Source organism: Sebastes fasciatus, chromosome 2 (genome assembly GCF_043250625.1).
Source record: "Sebastes fasciatus isolate fSebFas1 chromosome 2, fSebFas1.pri, whole genome shotgun sequence".
Taxonomy (NCBI): Eukaryota; Metazoa; Chordata; class Actinopteri; order Perciformes; family Sebastidae; genus Sebastes; species Sebastes fasciatus.
The window spans coordinates 14,203,181-14,221,725 of NC_133796.1; the positions used below are offsets into that span (position 1 = coordinate 14,203,181).

The window sequence follows — 18,545 nt, forward strand, 5'->3', positions numbered from 1 at the left end:
ACAATTAATAATCATGGATTTAAGTTCACGGGTGGTACTACAGTAGATTTACATGAAGTGAATGATGATTCAGGTGAAACACTCAAGGAAGTCATTGAAAATGTTTTATAAATGATCAAAGGGTTTACAGTTCTTCAATGTATGATTTGACCTAAAGTATTGAGCGAGTAGATTTATCATGTAACTTAAGAGCTTACAAATACCGACATACATTAACATACCAAAATACATCAACCATTCGTCCTCACAAAAGGGTAACATGTTCCTCACTGATAGTTTAATACTGTAAAGCCCTGTCAAAACATAAAGAACCATTTATTCCCCAAACTTGTTCTATTCAATAAGGGGAAAATATCCAGCTTCATGTTTAACATTTACTGGCAGTCCTGGCTGTACACCACCCCCACCTGCTTGCGAATCTCGTCCTCCACCTCAGCCAGCAGAAGAGAGTCCGCATGGGACATAACAGTACTCTCCTTCAGCCCTACATGGGAAAAATCACACTGTAAGAACAAGTACAGTACTGTTCAGTCTGCACGTAGGAACATAGTAAATGGTCATTAAGACTTCAGTGTTTCTGATGCCATCTTGTGTTGAAAGTGTGTATAACAAGTTTAATAACATGCCAGAACATTCAGAAATCAATGTTGATTAATCGCCTACTGGGTATGATCGTTTTAGTTATTTTGTTAATACGTTAATTAATTCTTGTGATATAGACACAGACTAAAATATGCTGAATGTCACAGTACCTTTGAGCAAACACTGTCGAACCTCCTCTGCTTCGTAACGCATCCCTGTACTGTTGAGGAAATTGAGAGGCAGACAGGGTTCTGGCACTGGGTACTGGGTCTCCTTCCCTTTCACCACTAATGATGTGGGGCACCACATATGCTCAGGGATCTAAAAAGCATGCAACAGGATATTTTCACAACATTAACAGCAGACCTACAATTCCGATATTATATACAGCATGTGCAGTGAAAATATGTCTGTCTTACACAACACTCATTTAACTTACAAATTTCCCTTCTACAGTGCTTCACATTTGACCTTGGTTCATTTACTAGCCTTTGATTTTATATTCAACATGCAAATGCATAGTGCAAACTGGTTCTGCATTTCAGACTATCTGAACTTTATTTGATTATGCGGCCCTGCTGTGAGATGACCTACCCTGATGGTGCCCTTTGTGCCCACAATAACGGCGTCATTAGGCAGCAGTAATCCCGCCGAGCAAGTAAACACTGCCATTCTGTTTTTGGAGAACTTCATAGTGACAACTACAGTCTCCTCCACTCCTGTAACAACATACAGATACATGATTCAAATTTGATAAAGTGATTTAAAAAAAAACCGCAAAGTCTGAATTTAGTGACATGGTTTAAAAAAAGTGCAACATAAATGACCGTTGCAGTGTCTCCCATGCGTCCTCTGCAAACAAAATGTTGAGTCAGTTAATTCCACTGTGCTTTATATTGAAGAAGAATGCTATATAGAAGAATGCAGGTCAACACTAAGTATCTGGACTATTAAACCTTAACTTTTATTGTGCCAGTTTACGCAGAAGAGGTGAAGTCTTATCAGACAGGAACACTCCCTTGGTTAAAAATTCTCAGTTCACATATAATAAGAATCATACTGGCAAAGATTTTACAAGCTCCAACTTATATTATCATATGAGGCAATGCAAATGAATGTATACAACTGAGGTCAATGGGTAACAATCTTGCTAGTGTTAACCTGCGTGGCCTGAGTGTGATGCGTTTAAAGTACAGAGAAATCAGGAGTGAGGAGGATGACTTGGCCATTACAACAAACTTCTTAATGACTTACATCACTCATGTCATGTGAACAAAGGATTGTTGTTTTTTTTAGGCAAATGTTTAGGCTATTTTTGCACTTCCCCACATGTTAAGCTTCAGAAATCACATCTGTGAGCTCTTTTTCATTACCTGTCTCTAGGCAGACCCCCGTGGCCTGGATGCACTCTGGCTTCTCTCCATTATACACCATGCATATGAACTGCAGGCAGTAGACGCCAATATCCAGCATTGCTCCTCCGCCCAGCTCCTTCTGCGCCGATCTTGGCACGTCCATCACCGGCACGCCAAACTCTGATCTCACCATCTTCACCTCTCCCACCTCCCCCTGGGCCAGCAGCCGTCTGATCTCCACAGAGGCCGGGAAGAATCGGGTCCAGACAGCCTAAAGCGAAGGGCAGGAGGTAGGTCATACGGAAACATCTAAGGTGCTTGGTGTTGTGTTATGCAGGTGTTGACTCACACTAGAGCTCAAACATTACAGGTCAAGATAAGTTGAAATTATTAACAAGGGTTTGCACACTAATTTGGTTATCACATCAAGTCATGTTCAAGGTCTTGTTTCTGTGCCTCATTTTTGACTTGTGATCTTGCACACTGACAAAATCATGATGAAACCACTTGTTTTAAACTTTGATTTTAAAAAAAAGTTATGAAATGAGTACTATTTTAAAAATTGCAGTATACACATTTTGCACAGATGCAACATATGATAAACCCTTCATTAGTAGTGTGAGAAAAACCTGTTTCTCACAAAAACAAAAATTACATTAAAAGAAGTATCACATAATGCTGCAATCACTTTTGCTGTCTCTTTGTACTCTCTCTCAGTGACTAACAAAGAATGCTGCAGATTAACTTCTAACTCCGACATCAGAATGATTTTGCAGGTGAAAAGTGGAGACAATCTGTACCTCCATGAGGAAGACGTCGTTCCTCTTGGCAGAGGCCAGGATCTCCTTCACCTCCTTGGTGTTCATGGCCAGCGGCTTCTCACACAGCACGTTCTTCTTGGCGTTCGTAAAGAGCAGGCAAGTGCTCAGATGGTAGGGGTGGATAACTCCAATATACACCACATCTGCACACACATAAACACACAAACCAGAGAGCATGCTGTCGGAAGAGAGATTGTTATGTCTGTCGAAATTCATGCAACAGTACACTTTCCACAGGACATGAAAACAGTTGTGGGTCAAACTGAACTGGAAATTAGTGGAGATGCAACAGATGGTTGAGGTTTGCTGTATTGTAAAGTTTCAGCTCACACTGAAACAACAAATCCCTTACACCTGGTGCTCAAAGTAATTCAAATAACAAATGCAAAGAACCATCAGTCAATGTAATTTGACCCAGGTCTGACAGAAACCAACCTATGTCTGGATCTCTGGCCAGCTCCTCATAGCCGCCGTATGCTCGGGAGATGCTGTGCTTTTTGGCAAACTCCTGTGCATCCTCTAACTTGCGAGCTGCCACAGCCACAACCTGTTAACACAGTTTCAGAATATTATTTATTGCAACACAGCGCTTCTGTTCCACCATAATGAAAGGCCCCAAGTTACAATCTAACTCGTTGCAGTCTGTATGGAATATGGACGAAGTATTACCATATTACATTTTCTGCATTACTAAATTACTTAATGTATCTCATGCTAGTAAATAACTGAGATTTGACTGTGAGGAATGCTCACAGTGACCCTGATGAAGACCTATGTTGGTCATTTTAAACAATTATTGCCATGTAAAATAAAGGCATTTTAATTTTGTTCAAACACTACAGTGTGCCTTGGATTATTTTTAAGGGAGACTTGCATTTTGTACTTTTTTCCACCCATGCAATGAGTTCTTACATTTTCTCCCACTTATATTCAGTTTGGAGAGTAAATATAAATATCTTGCCTTAAATGCAGCACTTTGTTCTTCTTAACATTAGATACAATTGTATCATCTGAAGCTGCTTTTGAATCTGTTTTGCCTCAATGTAATTATCAATGGAAAACCGTAATTCTTTATTACAGAGTGCATTGGGGTTATAGAGTGCAAAAAAAATGTAGATGCCCATTTAGTGCGTATTATACGGTAAAAAAGAAGGTGTGCCAAAGTGTTCGAAATGCTGCAAACTGCAGCTTGCATTGTATTTAAACTCACTGTTGTCTATTGTAGTGGAATTAAAGCTCGTTAAAGCTGCAGGTTGTAAATCTACAACATTTAATTAAGACCTTATTTAACAGTGTGAACTTCAGATCGTCAGAAACAGCAGATAAGCTGCAGTCAGTCTGCAAAGAGCGTCTGCTGAGTCCTGGAGTACTTCGTCTTGCAGTTGCAAACCAGATAAATATATTTGTGTGTACGCATCTGCTCATACTGATACCTGATGGTCTTCAGGAGGAAGAGTTTTCAAGGCCACAGTGAAGTCATGACTGATCTTCCCGGCGCTACAGATTCCCCACCTGGTTGCCATATTGGACAGGAAGAGACTGGCAGATTGACTTTATATCAACAGTGGCTCTTCTCTGCCACCAGGTGGAGGTACAGTATTAGTTTTAAGTGAGTGACGTTGCACAAAAATTGCATGACTATCTTTTATTTATGGTTATTATTTTGAATCTATATATTTTTTAAATCTACTATTTGACTATATATCTGTGACTATCTTATTTTTATGTGAAATGTTCTGTATAAAAACAAAACAAAACAAAAACTCTGGTAAGAGCTGAAATGTACAGGGACATTTTGTTAGCTATTGCTTGCTGTCTTTTTTTCAACATACTATACTTTGACTTTTTTACCACTTTTTCGACATACTATACTATGACTTTTTTATGACTTTTATTCACGTACCATACTTTGACTTTTATCACTTTTTTCGACATACTTAACTATGACTTTTTTCCGACGTACGATACTATGACTTTTTTAACACTTTTTTCGACATACTATGACTTTTTTATCACTTTTTTCGATGTACTATACTTTGACATTTTTACCACTTTGTTTGACATACTATATTATGACTTTTTTTCGACATACTATACTTTGACTTTTTTCCGACATACGATACTATGACTTTTTTATCACTTTTGTCGACATACTATACTATGATTTTTTTTCGATATACTAAACTATTATTTTTGTACCACTTTTTACGACATACTATATAATGACTTTTTTACCACTTTTTTCAACATACTATACTATGACTTTTTTTTCGATATACTAAACTATTATTTTTTTATCACTTTTTTTGACATACTATACTATGACTTTTTTTATCACTTTTTTTGACGTACTATACTATGATTTTTTTACCACTTTTTTCGACATACTATACTTTGACTGATGTCGAAAAAAATTTCATAATATAGTATGTCGAAAAAAGTGGTAAAAAATCTAAAAGTGAAGTACGTTGAAAAAGTGATAAAAAAGTCATAGTATAGTATGTCGAAAAAGTGATAAAAAAGTCATAGTATAGTATGTCGAAAAAGTGATAAAAAAGTCATAGTATAGTATGTCGAAAAAAGTGATAAAAAAGTCCTAGTATAGTATGTCTGTGAGTCATGTACTGTGATTTTTTTTTTAAACTTTTTTCGACATGCTATACTATGACTTTTTTTCATCAAATTTTTCGACATACTATACTATGACTCTTTTTTGGCATACTATACTATGACTTTTTAATTAAATTCTTCGGCATAAATAATATACTATGGGTATTTTTTCATGAAATTTTTTTACATACTATGCTATGACTTTTTTCGACATACTATACAATGACTCTTTTTCAACATATTATATTATGACTTTTTTCGACCAACTATACTGTGACTTTTTTCATGAAATTTTTCGATATACTATACTATGACTTTATTCAACATCATACATATGACTTTTTGTCCAGAAATATTTCCACATACTATCCTATGACTTTTTGGACATACTATACTATGACTTTTTTTCATGAAATCTTTCGACACACTACTATTATTTTTTTTCTACATACTATACTATGACTTTTTTTCATGAAATCTTTCGACACACTACTATTATTTTTTTTCTACATACTATAATATGACTTTTTTTCATGAAATTTTAATATACTGTAGTATGACTTATTTTCGTGACATTTTTTGACATACTATAGTATGATTTTTGTTCGACATACTATACCATAACTTTTTTTCGAAAAACGATAAAAAACATTTTGAGAAATTTTTCAACACAGTACACTATGAATTTATTTTCGATATATTATACTATGACTTTTTTCGACTTACTATACTATGACTTTTTTCCCAATTTTCTTTTAACAAACTATACTTTAACTTTTTTCAAAATACTATACTGTGACTTTTTCGCTTGTTGAATAAATATCTGCAAAATGTCAACATTATTCATTAACCAAGCAAAACAGTAGACAAAATAATGTTATTGCTTGAAAATGTGTCATTTTGCATCTATGGACTATATCCTGTATCAACAATGAGTTTTAAGTGGCCTAAAGTATGAGCCCAAAAGGTTGGAGAACAAGTATTAAATGAGCCATGTTCTTTGCTGACTCATGAAGGCCTTTCTCTGTCATAACCTTGAAAAGCCGACCGTGCAACCTAATTTTGTATGACGCTGTGAGCGTGAAGTTATTTTATCATGAGTTGAGTTGTATTCAGTGAAAGCCAAATTAACTGTCTGTTTCTTTTGTTTGTATATATTTTTGTTAGACGTGTAGCGTGGCACTGTAAATAAAACACCTTTTTTTCCCACAACTGGACAAAGTTTCCCGAGTCTGCTTCCTATACACTCTAAGCCACTTTGGTCAGGCTTCCTAACATGGCTGATGAGCTAAATGTGTTTTACTGCAGGTTCAATAAGCACACTCACAACCCGCACCCGCTCTGACATCAAACAACCACCTACACCCTCTGCCACCCACTGACCCCCCACCTGCACTCAGGATCTGTGAAGAGGATGTGTGTCAGCTCTTTAAAAGCCCAGAGACACCAAGCCGACATCAAAGAACTAGCGTCGATGAAGGCCGACTGTTCGCCTCGCGTCGCCTTTGACTTGGCCAACAAGTTACATTTGAACACGCTGCAAAGACTACAGTCGACGGCCAGTTAGCACGCTCGTTCGGTGCCTGCGTGAGAGGAAATAACGCTCTAAGCAGGCGGCGATAATCTATATTCTTCATTCAAAAAGGGATACCGGAAGACTGAGGACGGCAGATATGCAAGCCGTCGTTATGATACGTACAGTACATGAAACAAAGTGCCTTTTGTCAACCTATTTCGTACCACTCTCACTCACCACTTAGCTTCTATTCCAGATGCCCATGTTGTTCTGAAAATATCTGTGTATTGGAATGATCAAATGAGATAAAGATGAAAAATGAGAAGAGCCTTCTGTGTTTGCCCTCATAACTTTACTCACTTACTTGCTTCCGTTTGTCTTCTCGTGCACTGATTCGCTTAAAGCTGAACCGCCAGTGATTTCTCTCACAGACGAGCTCCGCTGCTGATTCTGAAAAACTTCTGACATGGGCAGACTAGAGCCGACGGTGCGGGACACGCTTCAAAAACTAGGCCGACAGACGCTCACCGACGGCCCCAAACTGCCTGACAGTGGATGATGCAGTCAACATGGGACTGCACTACATCCTGCAACACCTAGACTCCGCAGGGACATATGCAAGGTTTGTGGACTTCAGCTTGGCGTTCAACACCATCATCCCAGACATTCTTCACTCTAAACTCACTGAGGCTCACTGTCCCAGCCTCCACCTGTCAGTGGATCACAAACTTCCTGCCAGACCGGAGGCAGCAGGTGAGGCTGGGGAAAATCACATCCAGCACCCGGATCCATCAGCACTGGCACCCCACAGGGATGTGTTCTCTCCCCACTGCTCTTGTCCCTTCGCCCTTCTCCCCATACCAACAACTGCACCTCAGGAGACTCGTCTGTTAAACTCCTGAAATGAGACTGATAGATTGAGTTGCTATCAACAGTGGCACTTCTCTGCCACCGGGTGGAGGCACAGTATTATTTTTACTGTGTGACATTGCACAAAAATAACATGATTATTTTTTTCAAAAACGTGACCTCAAAATAGTGATAATTTTGACAAATATCACCTAAATAAAATACTTTTTCAATTTTGTTTTATATTATCTTATATCTTCTTTCTTCCCTGCTTGTACTCAGAGGGGCAACTTTATTTATTGTAATTTTTGATATATTTTTAAAAAAATCTACTATGACTATAAAATATGTCTTGTTACCTTATTCTGTATTTTATTTTGATGTGAAAAGTTGTGTATCAAAATGATCAGCCTTCTTGGTTCTAGTAAGAGCTGACATGGACAGGGACATTGTGTTAGGCCTGCTATCGTTATATTGCTTGAGGCAGAATGGTCCATTTATTTGACCTCTTCATTAAATCGGTAAATGCAATAGGTTAAAGTTGCGGCACAGAAACAGCACAAAATGTATAGAAAGAAATTGTTTATAATTTCTTCACAACTTTTTTTTCTCTTCTTGAATAAATATCTGCAAAATGTCAGCATTATTCATTAACCAAGAAAAACAGTAGGCAAAATAACATTACCGCATGAAAATGTGTCATTTTGCATTCATGGACTATATCAGGTATCAACAATGAGTTTTTAGGAGACCTACAGTATGCCCTTTGCTGACTCATAAAGGCCTTTCTCTGTCCTAACCTTGAAAAGCAGACCGTGCAGCCTATTTTTGTATGAAGAACGTGGGTCTATTTGTACATGGCTGCAAGGGTCAGACACAATGGAACACTTTGATTCAAATGTGCCACTCGAAGTCTCTTCTCTCCAGCGGATGATATTTGAAATGAAACAAGGCTTTCACAATCAATCCTTTATTTGATTCATCAATCACACACCCCACAGTGACAGCTGGGTTTGTCTTTAAAAGGCCTTGGACTTGATTACAGGACATTGTTGCTCTGTTTGTTTACATTGTGATTTATCTGGTTTAAGACATTTTTAATCTGACAGTATAAGTGTTTGTCCTGTACTGTATCATAAAGACATACAAGGCGTTTACTAGGTGACTCTAAGGTAGAATCTAGAGATCCAATGGGTCTATAAGATGCAAAAAAAGTAAATACAAAAACAGTAATAAATGTAACCAAGATTTGCATGTTCCAATAACTTGCAGATTGTATCTAATACAGTGGCAGCTCACTATGTTATCCGAGTCACAGTTGCCTCAGTGACACTGCGTCTGCTCAGGCTTTGTCACACAGTGCCATGAGGGATCTGCTTATATCAAAGATCCAAAGCCTGCCCCGAGCAGCTCCCTCTGTTCCATCTGAGTAGGTCTAAGTCAGGTGAAACAGCCCAGCTTTGGAGTGATGTCACTGGCTGTCCTGGCTGAAGGCAACTCCCACCTGTTTCCTGATTTCATCCATGATCTCTGTCAGTAAGACAGAGTCTGCCAGAGGCATCCGTGGGCTCTCCTTAAGTCCTGCAGATGAAGAGGAGTTTGACAGGAAAGGCAGACTGACTGAAAGACACGTCTGTTTATAACCACAGTTAAATTATGCACATATTCTCAATGAAGCATAAATTATGTCAAAGCAGGGATGTAAAGATTATGTAAATCCATATAGGAGGCAAAAAACAATAGGAGTGTAATACTGTTTAAGCTAGAGGACATTCCAAGGACTGATAACGGTATTGATTCTGAATCAATCTGATGAGTGCATTTGTGTATTCATGCAAATTCTCACAAGAACCTCCAGGAAAGCGACTGTTTTTCTTTCTTTCAAACTCACCTTATCTTTGAAACGGTGGTTTCGGCCGTTCAAACAACTTCCCCCCTTTGAAGACAAATACACAACTTTCCTTCTATCATGACCTACCTTTAAGCAGGCACTGCCTCACTTCCTCTGCCTCATAGCGAAGCCCAGTGCTGTTGGAGAAATACAGAGGGAGGCAGGGTTCAGGCAGAGGGTACTCCGTCTCCTTGTCGTTCACCACGAGCGTGGTGGGGCAGTGCATGGGGCAGAGAACCTGGAGGGCAAAGAGGAAATGCATTCTTGTATTAATCCAATCGCTCGAGTCGTAAATCATCAAATGCAGTGGATCCTTGTCTGAATACTTCAGTTTAATTAAATGTGAAAGCAATTAGCAGTCAACTCGGTTTTTGCGCGTCTCAATCATTTCTTAATTAAGTCAAATGTTCCTGTACAAGAGTAGCATAGCATACTTTAATGGAGCCCTTAGTGCCGCTGATGACAGCATCGTTCGGAAGTCGAGCAGCAATTGAACAGACGCAGAGGGCCATCCTGTTCCTGGAGAACTTCATCACCACAACCACTGACTCATCCACTCCTGTCAAACATTTTAAAACGTAAATCATCAAAACATTGGTGGACAGCAATTGGATTAATGAATGCTATCAATACTGCAGTTGATATCAGTTAAATTGCCTTTCGAGGTTCCACTCGGTTCAGTACACTTCAGGTCATTTCAATACACTGCTCATTAATGCTTCAATTAGGTCAAATCACTTCAATTCTATACAGCTTTATACTGGCATGACCTGATAAAAACTAGGTCACAAAAACTTTTTATTTCCTGTATAGTTATTAAAGCTGCAGTGGGTAGAAATGGAGCAAATATGATTAAAAAAAGGTTATTTTATAAAACGTTCACTATATCCTGACAGTAGTGCATGAGAAGTAATCTGAAAAAAAACAAAAACATGTGCCCCTGTGTCCTCCGGTGCTTCTAATGGCATCTGCAAGATTTCACATACCGGAGGAAAACAACCAATCAGAGCCGAGCTGGATCCTGCCGTCTCTGAGCAGCTGTCAATCACTCACGAATTCTGATAAATCAGTCAAACTAGGCAGCGCTGATCAAATATGAATCAATATTCTGTTACTGTAATGCCTATTTCTCGCCTCAAATGTTTTCAGAAATATCTTGTAGTGTACTGTTTAGCTGTAAAATAAAACAATTTGTTAACCGGCAACCATGTTGAGATCAGTTGAGGAAATACCAAGCTAAGCCAACCAGTCGGTGCAAACTTCCTCATTTTACAGCTTAACAGTACACTACAAGATGTTTCTGAAAACAGAAATAGGCATTACAGTAACAGAATATTGATTCATATTTGATCAGCGCTGCCTAGTTTGACCGTTTGATCGGAGTTTGCTAGTGATTGACAGCTGCCGCCGTTGAATGAACAGCCATTAGGAAAGCTCTCTCTGAAAAGTCTCCTGTCATGGTAGATTTTTTAAAGCCTGAAAATTATAGCCATGAGGAAGTCCTGATAAACACTTGAATTACAATATGCTGAAAGGTTATTATTGAATTTTTGCCCAATGATGCCAACAACATTCTGCCTACTGCAGGTTTAAATTGTCAAATTTGTTACAAAAAGGTAAGTAAAAGATAAGAAAATGCTCATTACATGTATAGTGTGATGTGACGTTCTTACACTGAAGGATATCTTGCTGTGAGACATGCAGTTACATATTCCCCAGTCAGTTTTACTGTATTACTGTATTCTCCGGGGAGGATTTGGATTAGTCTGACATTTTAAAGATAAGTCTGGGATTTTCTGTGTGTGAAGAATTCTTCCTGGAGGTGTTTACATTTTGGACAGTTCATTTAGAAAAAGTGATTCTCTGTCGTTTCTTGTGCGTCACACTAGGGATTCTTGTGTTTTTATGGTTTCAATAGCCAGTTTGTGATCACTGATTCATGCAGTGTGGATAATGATACTAATCTACATCCCACCTCTGCTGCGTGACCTGTGTGCTGAATCATACCTGAGTCAAGCAGCACCCCTGTGGCCTGGATGGACTCCGGCCTCTCTCCATTGAACACCATCAGCACAAACTGCAGGCAGTACACTCCGATATCCAGCAGCGCGCCACCGCCCAGCTCTTTCTCTACCGAGCGGTGGATGTGGAGCTGTGGGGAGCCGAAGTACGCCTTTACCAGCTTCAGCTCCCCTACCGCCTCCTCGGCCAGCAGCCTGCGTACCTCGGCGTACACGGGGAAACAGCGGGACCAGATGGCCTGAGAGGGACAGAGCAGACAACCTAGCACCACTGCAACAGTAAACAACTTATACTGAAGGTTCACCTGAGCAGCTGTTTATTACCACAACTCTCCACTTCTTCCTTCACCACCCGTGAGTGCTGTGGCAGATGCGCTGGTCAAACATGACGTGACAAGATGTTTTTGCTGCACAATGAGTCATATATATTCCCAGGACATTCAGGGTTTTGCTTCCTACATTAATCTCCTGCATGTGCTTAATAAATCTGCACTCAGGGCCTAAAATTCAATGGGAATTTTAACATACTTAGACCGCAATTCCACCTGCTATAATACTGTTTGTCACAGATTAAAGTTATGGAGAGACATTTTGGGAAATACACTTATTTGCTTTCTTGCAGAGAGTTAGATGAGAAGATCAATACTACTCTCAAGGTATCTACATTCTCATCTAATTCTTGGCAGGAAAGCAAATAAGTCTGTTTCCCAAAATGCAGGAAAAATTCATTTAACAGCAACATAAACAAACCTGTTTCTGCATTTTCTACAGTTGCATTTCACAAGATACTAAAGGAGAAGATATCTGTGTGTTAAGATTATTACCTTCCAGTTTTAATTTCTAAACACACCTTCATTTTTGTTGTTGTGTTGACACCAAACCTGCACCTGCAACGACCCCCTACTGCCAGCAAGTGGCCCCTTGGCAAAGGTCTACATGAATGACTTACCTCCATCAGGAAGACATTGTTCTTCTTGGCTGCAGCGACGAGGTCTTTCACCTGTCCGGCGTTCATAGCAAAAGGTTTCTCGCACAGCACGTTCTTCCCGGCCTCGAGGAACAGCAGGCCAACTCGCCAGTGCTCCGTGTGCAGCACTCCCACGTACACAATGTCTGTGAGCACACAGATGTTCCAGGCTCAGCTTCAAACGGCAACACCAACAAGCCATTATCTCTGCCTGTGCAGCCAGGCAGCTCACCGCTCTTAACTCACCAACGTCTGGGTCTCTAGCCAGCTCCTCATAGCTACCGTAAGCCTTAGGGACACCATGCCTCTTGGAAAACTCTTTGGCACGCTCCAAGCTCCTCGATGCAATGACTGTTATCTGTGTGAAAAAGGGAAAAAACACACACATTCATCACAGTGTCGCTCTGCCAGCCGCTCTGTTCAGTCCAACGGAGACACCTCTGTGTGACAATGAAGATGTAGAAGCTTGTTTGGATAGAGTACCTGGTGATCTCCAGGAGGCAGAGTCTTCATGGCCACGCTGAAATCGTGGCAGATTTTCCCCGCGCCACAGAGTCCCCATCGGGTTGCCATGTTGAATTGGATGGTAAGTGACAAATGAGCGGGATGGTGCTTCAGTAAAGATCTGAGCTGCTGGCGAGTTGTGACCTTGGGAGAGGTTGCACGTTCAGGGGAAGAAACGCACTAAAGTGTCATGCTTTAGAGCCAGCGGCACTTCAGCGAGAAGGCTCTTGAATTTATATGCTGGGGAGGCAGGATGTGTCACCTTCCTTCTGCTCCCACCCTGAGGTAGAGGGTGCAACACACACACACACACACACACACACACACACACACACACACACACACACACACACACATAAACACACACAAATGCTGTGTTGTTGTTTTGTTGCTGATACAGGCCTTTCAATCCGGGCTGAAGTGGTTTGCACCAGTTGTCTCTAACAATCTGTAACAGGACTATCAGTGGGGCTTTCATCATTAACACGCTGAAGAGGGTAAAGTGCACAGTTTAATGTGTACCGGTCGAGGGCTCACCTTGCTCCCAGATCAGCACTCTTCACAGTAATACAGGTCAAGTATTGGAACCAAGAGCTGCTTTGTTTCCCACTGAGAGAGGCACTGATTGGCCTGCGATGGTCCGCCAGCCGCACAGAAGCCAATGATTAAACCGGAGTCTCGTGGGAGTTGCTGGGATAAATAGATATGCTGGGTTCACAGAATGCTCATGGTGCCCACAGCAGGGCAATTTAACTGGCCAGTAAGCTGAGCCAGGATGACTATGGAAAAGCATCAGCTCAGTTGCCCTTGAGCTAAATATTATCCGTTTAGACAGACAGGCGGTTGTGTAAACTTCCTGCCACATGCTGCCAGTAGAGGACACTGTGTTGTCAGCGGAGTTTACTTTCTCTCTCTCTCTCTCTCTCGAGCTCTGAGGATTTGGCAGGGCTCATTGTGAGGAATTATATAAAGGTTTGCAAAATCAGGTGAACTAAGGAGAACACAGATGCACTCTGGAAAGTATCTGCCAGAGGTCATATCAGATTTGTTGAGTTTTTTGTACAGAAAAAAACAAGGATTTTCATGTCAGGATAGTTACATTCTTTGACAGTTGAAACATATTTGTTGTAAATATATATGGGTAAATATATATGTACATATATTAATATTGCAATAAATTTTACCTACATTTTAGTTATTATCTTGTCCAATAATTCCATCCTTGAGTATATGATTTCTTTCCTCATTTCCTGCAGGTACTACACGGTGATTGGATTTACATGAGAACACAGTGTCAGTGTCAGCAACGTCATCATTAGAAAAGAAAAGGAATTTTATCAATGACTCTCCTCGCTGGCTGCTTTCCTTTTGTATTTCACTTCCAAATGAATTCTGGGAGCTGTGTGCCGTTGTCATAACAACAAGGTGCCAGCTGGGCAATTTGTATGCAAATGGCATTGGGCTTGGCCCGATATCCCTGCCTATACCACAGGACCTGGTTGCCATGGGAATGCCCAACACCTCCTTGAGTAATTTGTACTTTTTTCTTTTTTTACTTTAAGGACACAAGCAGCATTTCTCTGGCAGGACTACATGGTGACATCACCACAGGTGTTAAGAAAAGAGGTAAAAGTGTGAGGGAGGAGGTGTAACCTGACAGGGCAAGTGCAACTAGATTTTGAATTGGTGTGAAGCAATGAATTGGTTCTGTGCTGCCTGACTTGACTGCCAGCAGACAGGCAGCACACAGCACAGAGGCTCAGGTGGTCAGAGAAGGGAGTTCTGGACAGGACTCGGACAGGGTCGCCCCGGCAGACGTGCACTGGGACCCCGCCGCTCTCACCCTCAGCTGAGCCATGGATGCCTACTTCTCAGCGGAGACTGAAAACTCAAAATGTACAGCCGAAAGCCTCCCTCCCTTTGCATGGGCTCAAGGTCATGAGGAGAACAAGCCGGTAAACTGATCGGTCTTTCAGTTTTAATGAAGAGTGGCTGAAGAGTGGATATCACAGGACGGAGTATGTTTGGGGCCCTGGGTTTCATGATCCTGGCCCACGGATGGAGGCGGATGGTCGGCTCCGGAAAGCGAACGGTGATGAGCCGAGTCATTCAGAAAGCTGGCATGCGGAAGGAAGCCAGCGCCTCATTAATTCAGCACGGTCAGGACGATTGCCTTCCACTCCTATCACTTCTCACTGTCTTCATTTGATTAAGAATGCATGCATCATCTCTTGCCTGCGTCCCTATTCCACCAGGACATGGAAGAATGGCATCCGATGGGTCATGTGGCCGGCGGTCACAACAGTTTCCTTTGAGGGGGTGGATCGTTTTGCCTGTGAAGGTGGTTGATCACAGCCGACAGTTTTGTTTCACACATTGTCACGTCATTTCATGTGTGTATCATGCTGTCAAAAAGACTCCCCTCCCCCCCCTATGTCATTGACAATGGCAATGTATCAATGTTACAATAAACACTCTAAATTATGTTATTGATCTTGTCTTGTAAAAAATATTATTTGGAAGGTAATAAAAGAGGGTTACAACCCAAACACTCAAAACTTGCAAATTAGTAGGATTCTTATAAAGCCAGTCTGTTATTTGATGTCGTTTAACTCTTTCTGATTTTAAAGTGGCAATAGGCAGTATATGTTTGGCATCATTGGGCAAAAATTCCATAATAACGTTTCAGCATATTGTAATCCAAGTGTTCTGAGAGATAACTAGACTACTGCCCCTCATCATAGCTCTGTTTTAGGCTTTAGAAAATCTAGCCCGTGACGGGAGACTTTGACCAATCACAGGTCATTTCATTGAGAGAGCATTCCTATTGGCTGTGCTCCGGTCATGTGACCAGAATTTGGCGTTCCTTTACCAGATTTCACAATGGCGGTGGCGTCATAAACTTTCTCATTTTACAGCTAAACCGTGAACCACAAGATGATTTTGAAAACATTTGAGGCGAGAAATAGGCATTAACGTAATATTGATTCATATTTGATCAGGGCGGCATAGTTTGACCGTTTGGTCGGAGTTTGTGAGTGATTGACAGCCGGCTCTCATAGACGGCACCTGGACAGCGGACCTCAGATCAGCTCTGATTGGTTGTTTTCCTCCGGTATGTGAAATCTTGCAGATGCCGTTAGGAGCACCGGAGGACACATGACTTTTTTAGGTTACCCTTTTCATGTACTACTGTCACGATATAGCGACCGTTCTCACCTACTTCAGCTTTAACGGAATTATTGAACAAGCTACATTGTGGCTCTGCAACCCCAGTTACCATGTAACAGCTCCGTATTTCATCAGCAACTTCAAGTTAATGGGAAATAAAAAGGACCAGAGAGAGGCACCCTAATCCTATTTTGATTGATGCGGATATGCAGAGGGCTTTTCCCCCCTTCCTCCAGCTGTCAGTGTAAGTGAGAGCCATCTTGCTGCTTTGTATTTTTTTTTTCAAAAGGGGGGAGAGGAACAGTATTGCAGCAGTAATGGGAGCACCATCATTCCTTCATCTCTGTCTCAAGGTCACTGCAGAGGAAGGGTGACAGGCTAGACAAGCGCCAGGAGGTGCCAGCCATTTTGAGGGGAGGTTGGGAGCTTGATGAATCCCACGGAGGGGAGAGGGAAGTGTGCAGCGAGGAGTAATAAGTCATTTTGTCAATGCTACAGCATGTTCTGATGTGTGGGCCGGGTTATTTTTTTTTCCATTAGAAAAAGTGTGATAGAGGGAGACTGAGAGGAGCGAGCAGAAATGGGAGCCTTTGAGCCGCCCAGCATTGTGCTGGCCCTTTGAGAGTCCTATCTTTGTCTGCAGCACACACACACTGGGAGGCTGAGCTGTGGAGCAAGAGCAGCCTGGACCAGAGCTGACTTAGCAGCCCTTCATCTGGATGCTAGTGCTGATAGGGAGGGGGGAGCAGGATGTAGAGAGAGTACAGACCAACATGGAGCTATTACAGCGAGCTACCGTTCTTCATTTCGACCCACTCTCCATGTGTTTTCATGGTTTTTGTCAACCAAATCCCCATTTGCCATGGTGAGGCGTGTTTGGCTGAAAATGTAAGTGGACAGGGAAGACACATTAGGCAGCGTGTCAGCAGGCTGGTTATTATATGGTTGATAGTTTTATTCTAGTCAGTATTGTGCATTTAGTCCCTGATGCTTGGTTGCCTGTTGAAGGTCCAATTTTTGCACTGTTAATGGCACAGCGCAGAATAAGCTATCACTGGTACCAACTGGGCACATTGCTACCCAAATGCCCCTGAGCAATATGACCTTATCCTCACATCTGCGAACCAACACACTCCAAGCACATTCAAAATTTACTTTGCCAGGCTATTAAAAAGGCATTATCGGTCGCAATAAGCACCATAAATGTGGGTCAATAGGGGCCTACTACACCCAATATTAGGTTATATTATCTATTCACATGGTAGATCACTGAAAGGAGGTATAGGTGTTGCTTTTATGTTTTGCTTTCACTTTTACAACGTAGTAGGCTCCTAATGTCCCACATCTATAGTGCTTATAGCGACCGATAATGCCTATTTAATGGCCTGATCCCAGTCGAATTGGGTGAATCTTTATACAAACTAAGTAATACCAGTTATTTCTTACGCTGACCAAAGTTGCAGGAAGAAGTTCAAGGAGAATGGGTTTACCAAGGTGACTTTTCAGGATTACGAATGTGCCAAAAATACGTCTCCTCTTTTCTATAATGTTTACACCTAATGGGGCTGAAAGAGGTTTTTCCAACCAACAAATAAAGCCCTTTGAGAGGAGGTTTTGCCCCTGTGGTGAATGTTTATTTCTGTTTGAGTGCTAAACAAGGTGTCTAGTCTATCAGTGCTGTTGTTCCACTGGAGTAAGTCCTATCTGTCTCCATTAACTGCAGCCTGAATCTAGGGAACATGGGACACACACTGTCTCTCTCTGTCTCACACACACACACACAAAACCAAAAAGAAGTTGCGTCTCTATATCCAAGTCCACTGTGGTGCAACCCTGTATCGACTGGCTGAGATTGTGTGAGGCGATATGGAGTCCATCACGGAGCCCCTGCTGAGGTGAGAGTGGTAGACATGCCAGGAGCCAAGACATAGGGCAGATACCAAACTCTATCACCCAGCTGATAATGTCCATTATGGATTGTAGATCCATCGCCTCCATGATGTTCTGCATTTCTCGAGGTGACGCAGGATCAGGGATATGACCACTATATATATGACAGCTCCACAAAAGTGAAGCCAAAACATCTTGATTGCCCCCTGGTGGCTGGCTGCAGTATAGGTCATAAATCCCGCCCTCTCTATGTTAGCGGATGGGACATGGGCCAAACTAAAAAGTCAAAGTACACGTCAAATACATTTTCCCAAAGATGGTTTCCATCACGCTGATGTAAATTGTTAAAGTGTTCATTTTTCTGATAA

The 18,545-nt window shown here is 41.3% G+C and overlaps 2 protein-coding genes across 2 annotated transcripts; both read right to left on the reverse strand.

The window, feature by feature from the left end:
- Positions 1-90: 90 nt before the first annotated feature.
- dhdh.2 (dihydrodiol dehydrogenase, tandem duplicate 2) lies at positions 91-4,347 on the reverse strand. The gene is made up of 7 exons (XM_074610807.1): positions 4,192-4,347; positions 3,194-3,305; positions 2,738-2,901; positions 1,956-2,208; positions 1,177-1,301; positions 753-903; positions 91-484 (listed from the first exon to the last, which is right to left on the reverse strand). The coding sequence occupies exons 1-7, from the start codon at positions 4,279-4,281 to the stop codon at positions 375-377; spliced, it is 1,005 nt and encodes a 334-aa protein (XP_074466908.1). The 5' UTR covers positions 4,282-4,347; the 3' UTR covers positions 91-374.
- A 4,340-nt stretch (positions 4,348-8,687) lies between these two features.
- LOC141752639 (trans-1,2-dihydrobenzene-1,2-diol dehydrogenase-like) lies at positions 8,688-13,405 on the reverse strand. Its single transcript, XM_074610713.1, has 7 exons — positions 13,096-13,405; positions 12,859-12,970; positions 12,595-12,758; positions 11,632-11,884; positions 10,059-10,183; positions 9,712-9,862; positions 8,688-9,314 (listed from the first exon to the last, which is right to left on the reverse strand). The coding sequence occupies exons 1-7, from the start codon at positions 13,183-13,185 to the stop codon at positions 9,205-9,207; spliced, it is 1,005 nt and encodes a 334-aa protein (XP_074466814.1). The 5' UTR covers positions 13,186-13,405; the 3' UTR covers positions 8,688-9,204.
- Positions 13,406-18,545: the final 5,140 nt, after the last annotated feature.

Coding starts and splice junctions, on each gene's coding strand:
- LOC141752639 (XM_074610713.1), bottom strand. CDS start 13,185: ATGGCAACCCGATGGGGACTCTGTGGCGCGGGGAAAATCTGCCACGAT. Junction 12,971..13,095: donor TGCCTCCTGGAGATCACCAG/GTACTCTATCCA, acceptor TTTTTCACACAG/ATAACAGTCATTGCATCGAG. Junction 9,863..10,058: donor GCACTAAGGGCTCCATTAAA/GTATGCTATGCT, acceptor TTTGCCCTCCAG/GTTCTCTGCCCCATGCACTG.
- dhdh.2 (XM_074610807.1), bottom strand. CDS start 4,281: ATGGCAACCAGGTGGGGAATCTGTAGCGCCGGGAAGATCAGTCATGAC. Junction 3,306..4,191: donor TTCCTCCTGAAGACCATCAG/GTATCAGTATGA, acceptor CTGTGTTAACAG/GTTGTGGCTGTGGCAGCTCG. Junction 2,209..2,737: donor ACGACGTCTTCCTCATGGAG/GTACAGATTGTC, acceptor CCTTCGCTTTAG/GCTGTCTGGACCCGATTCTT.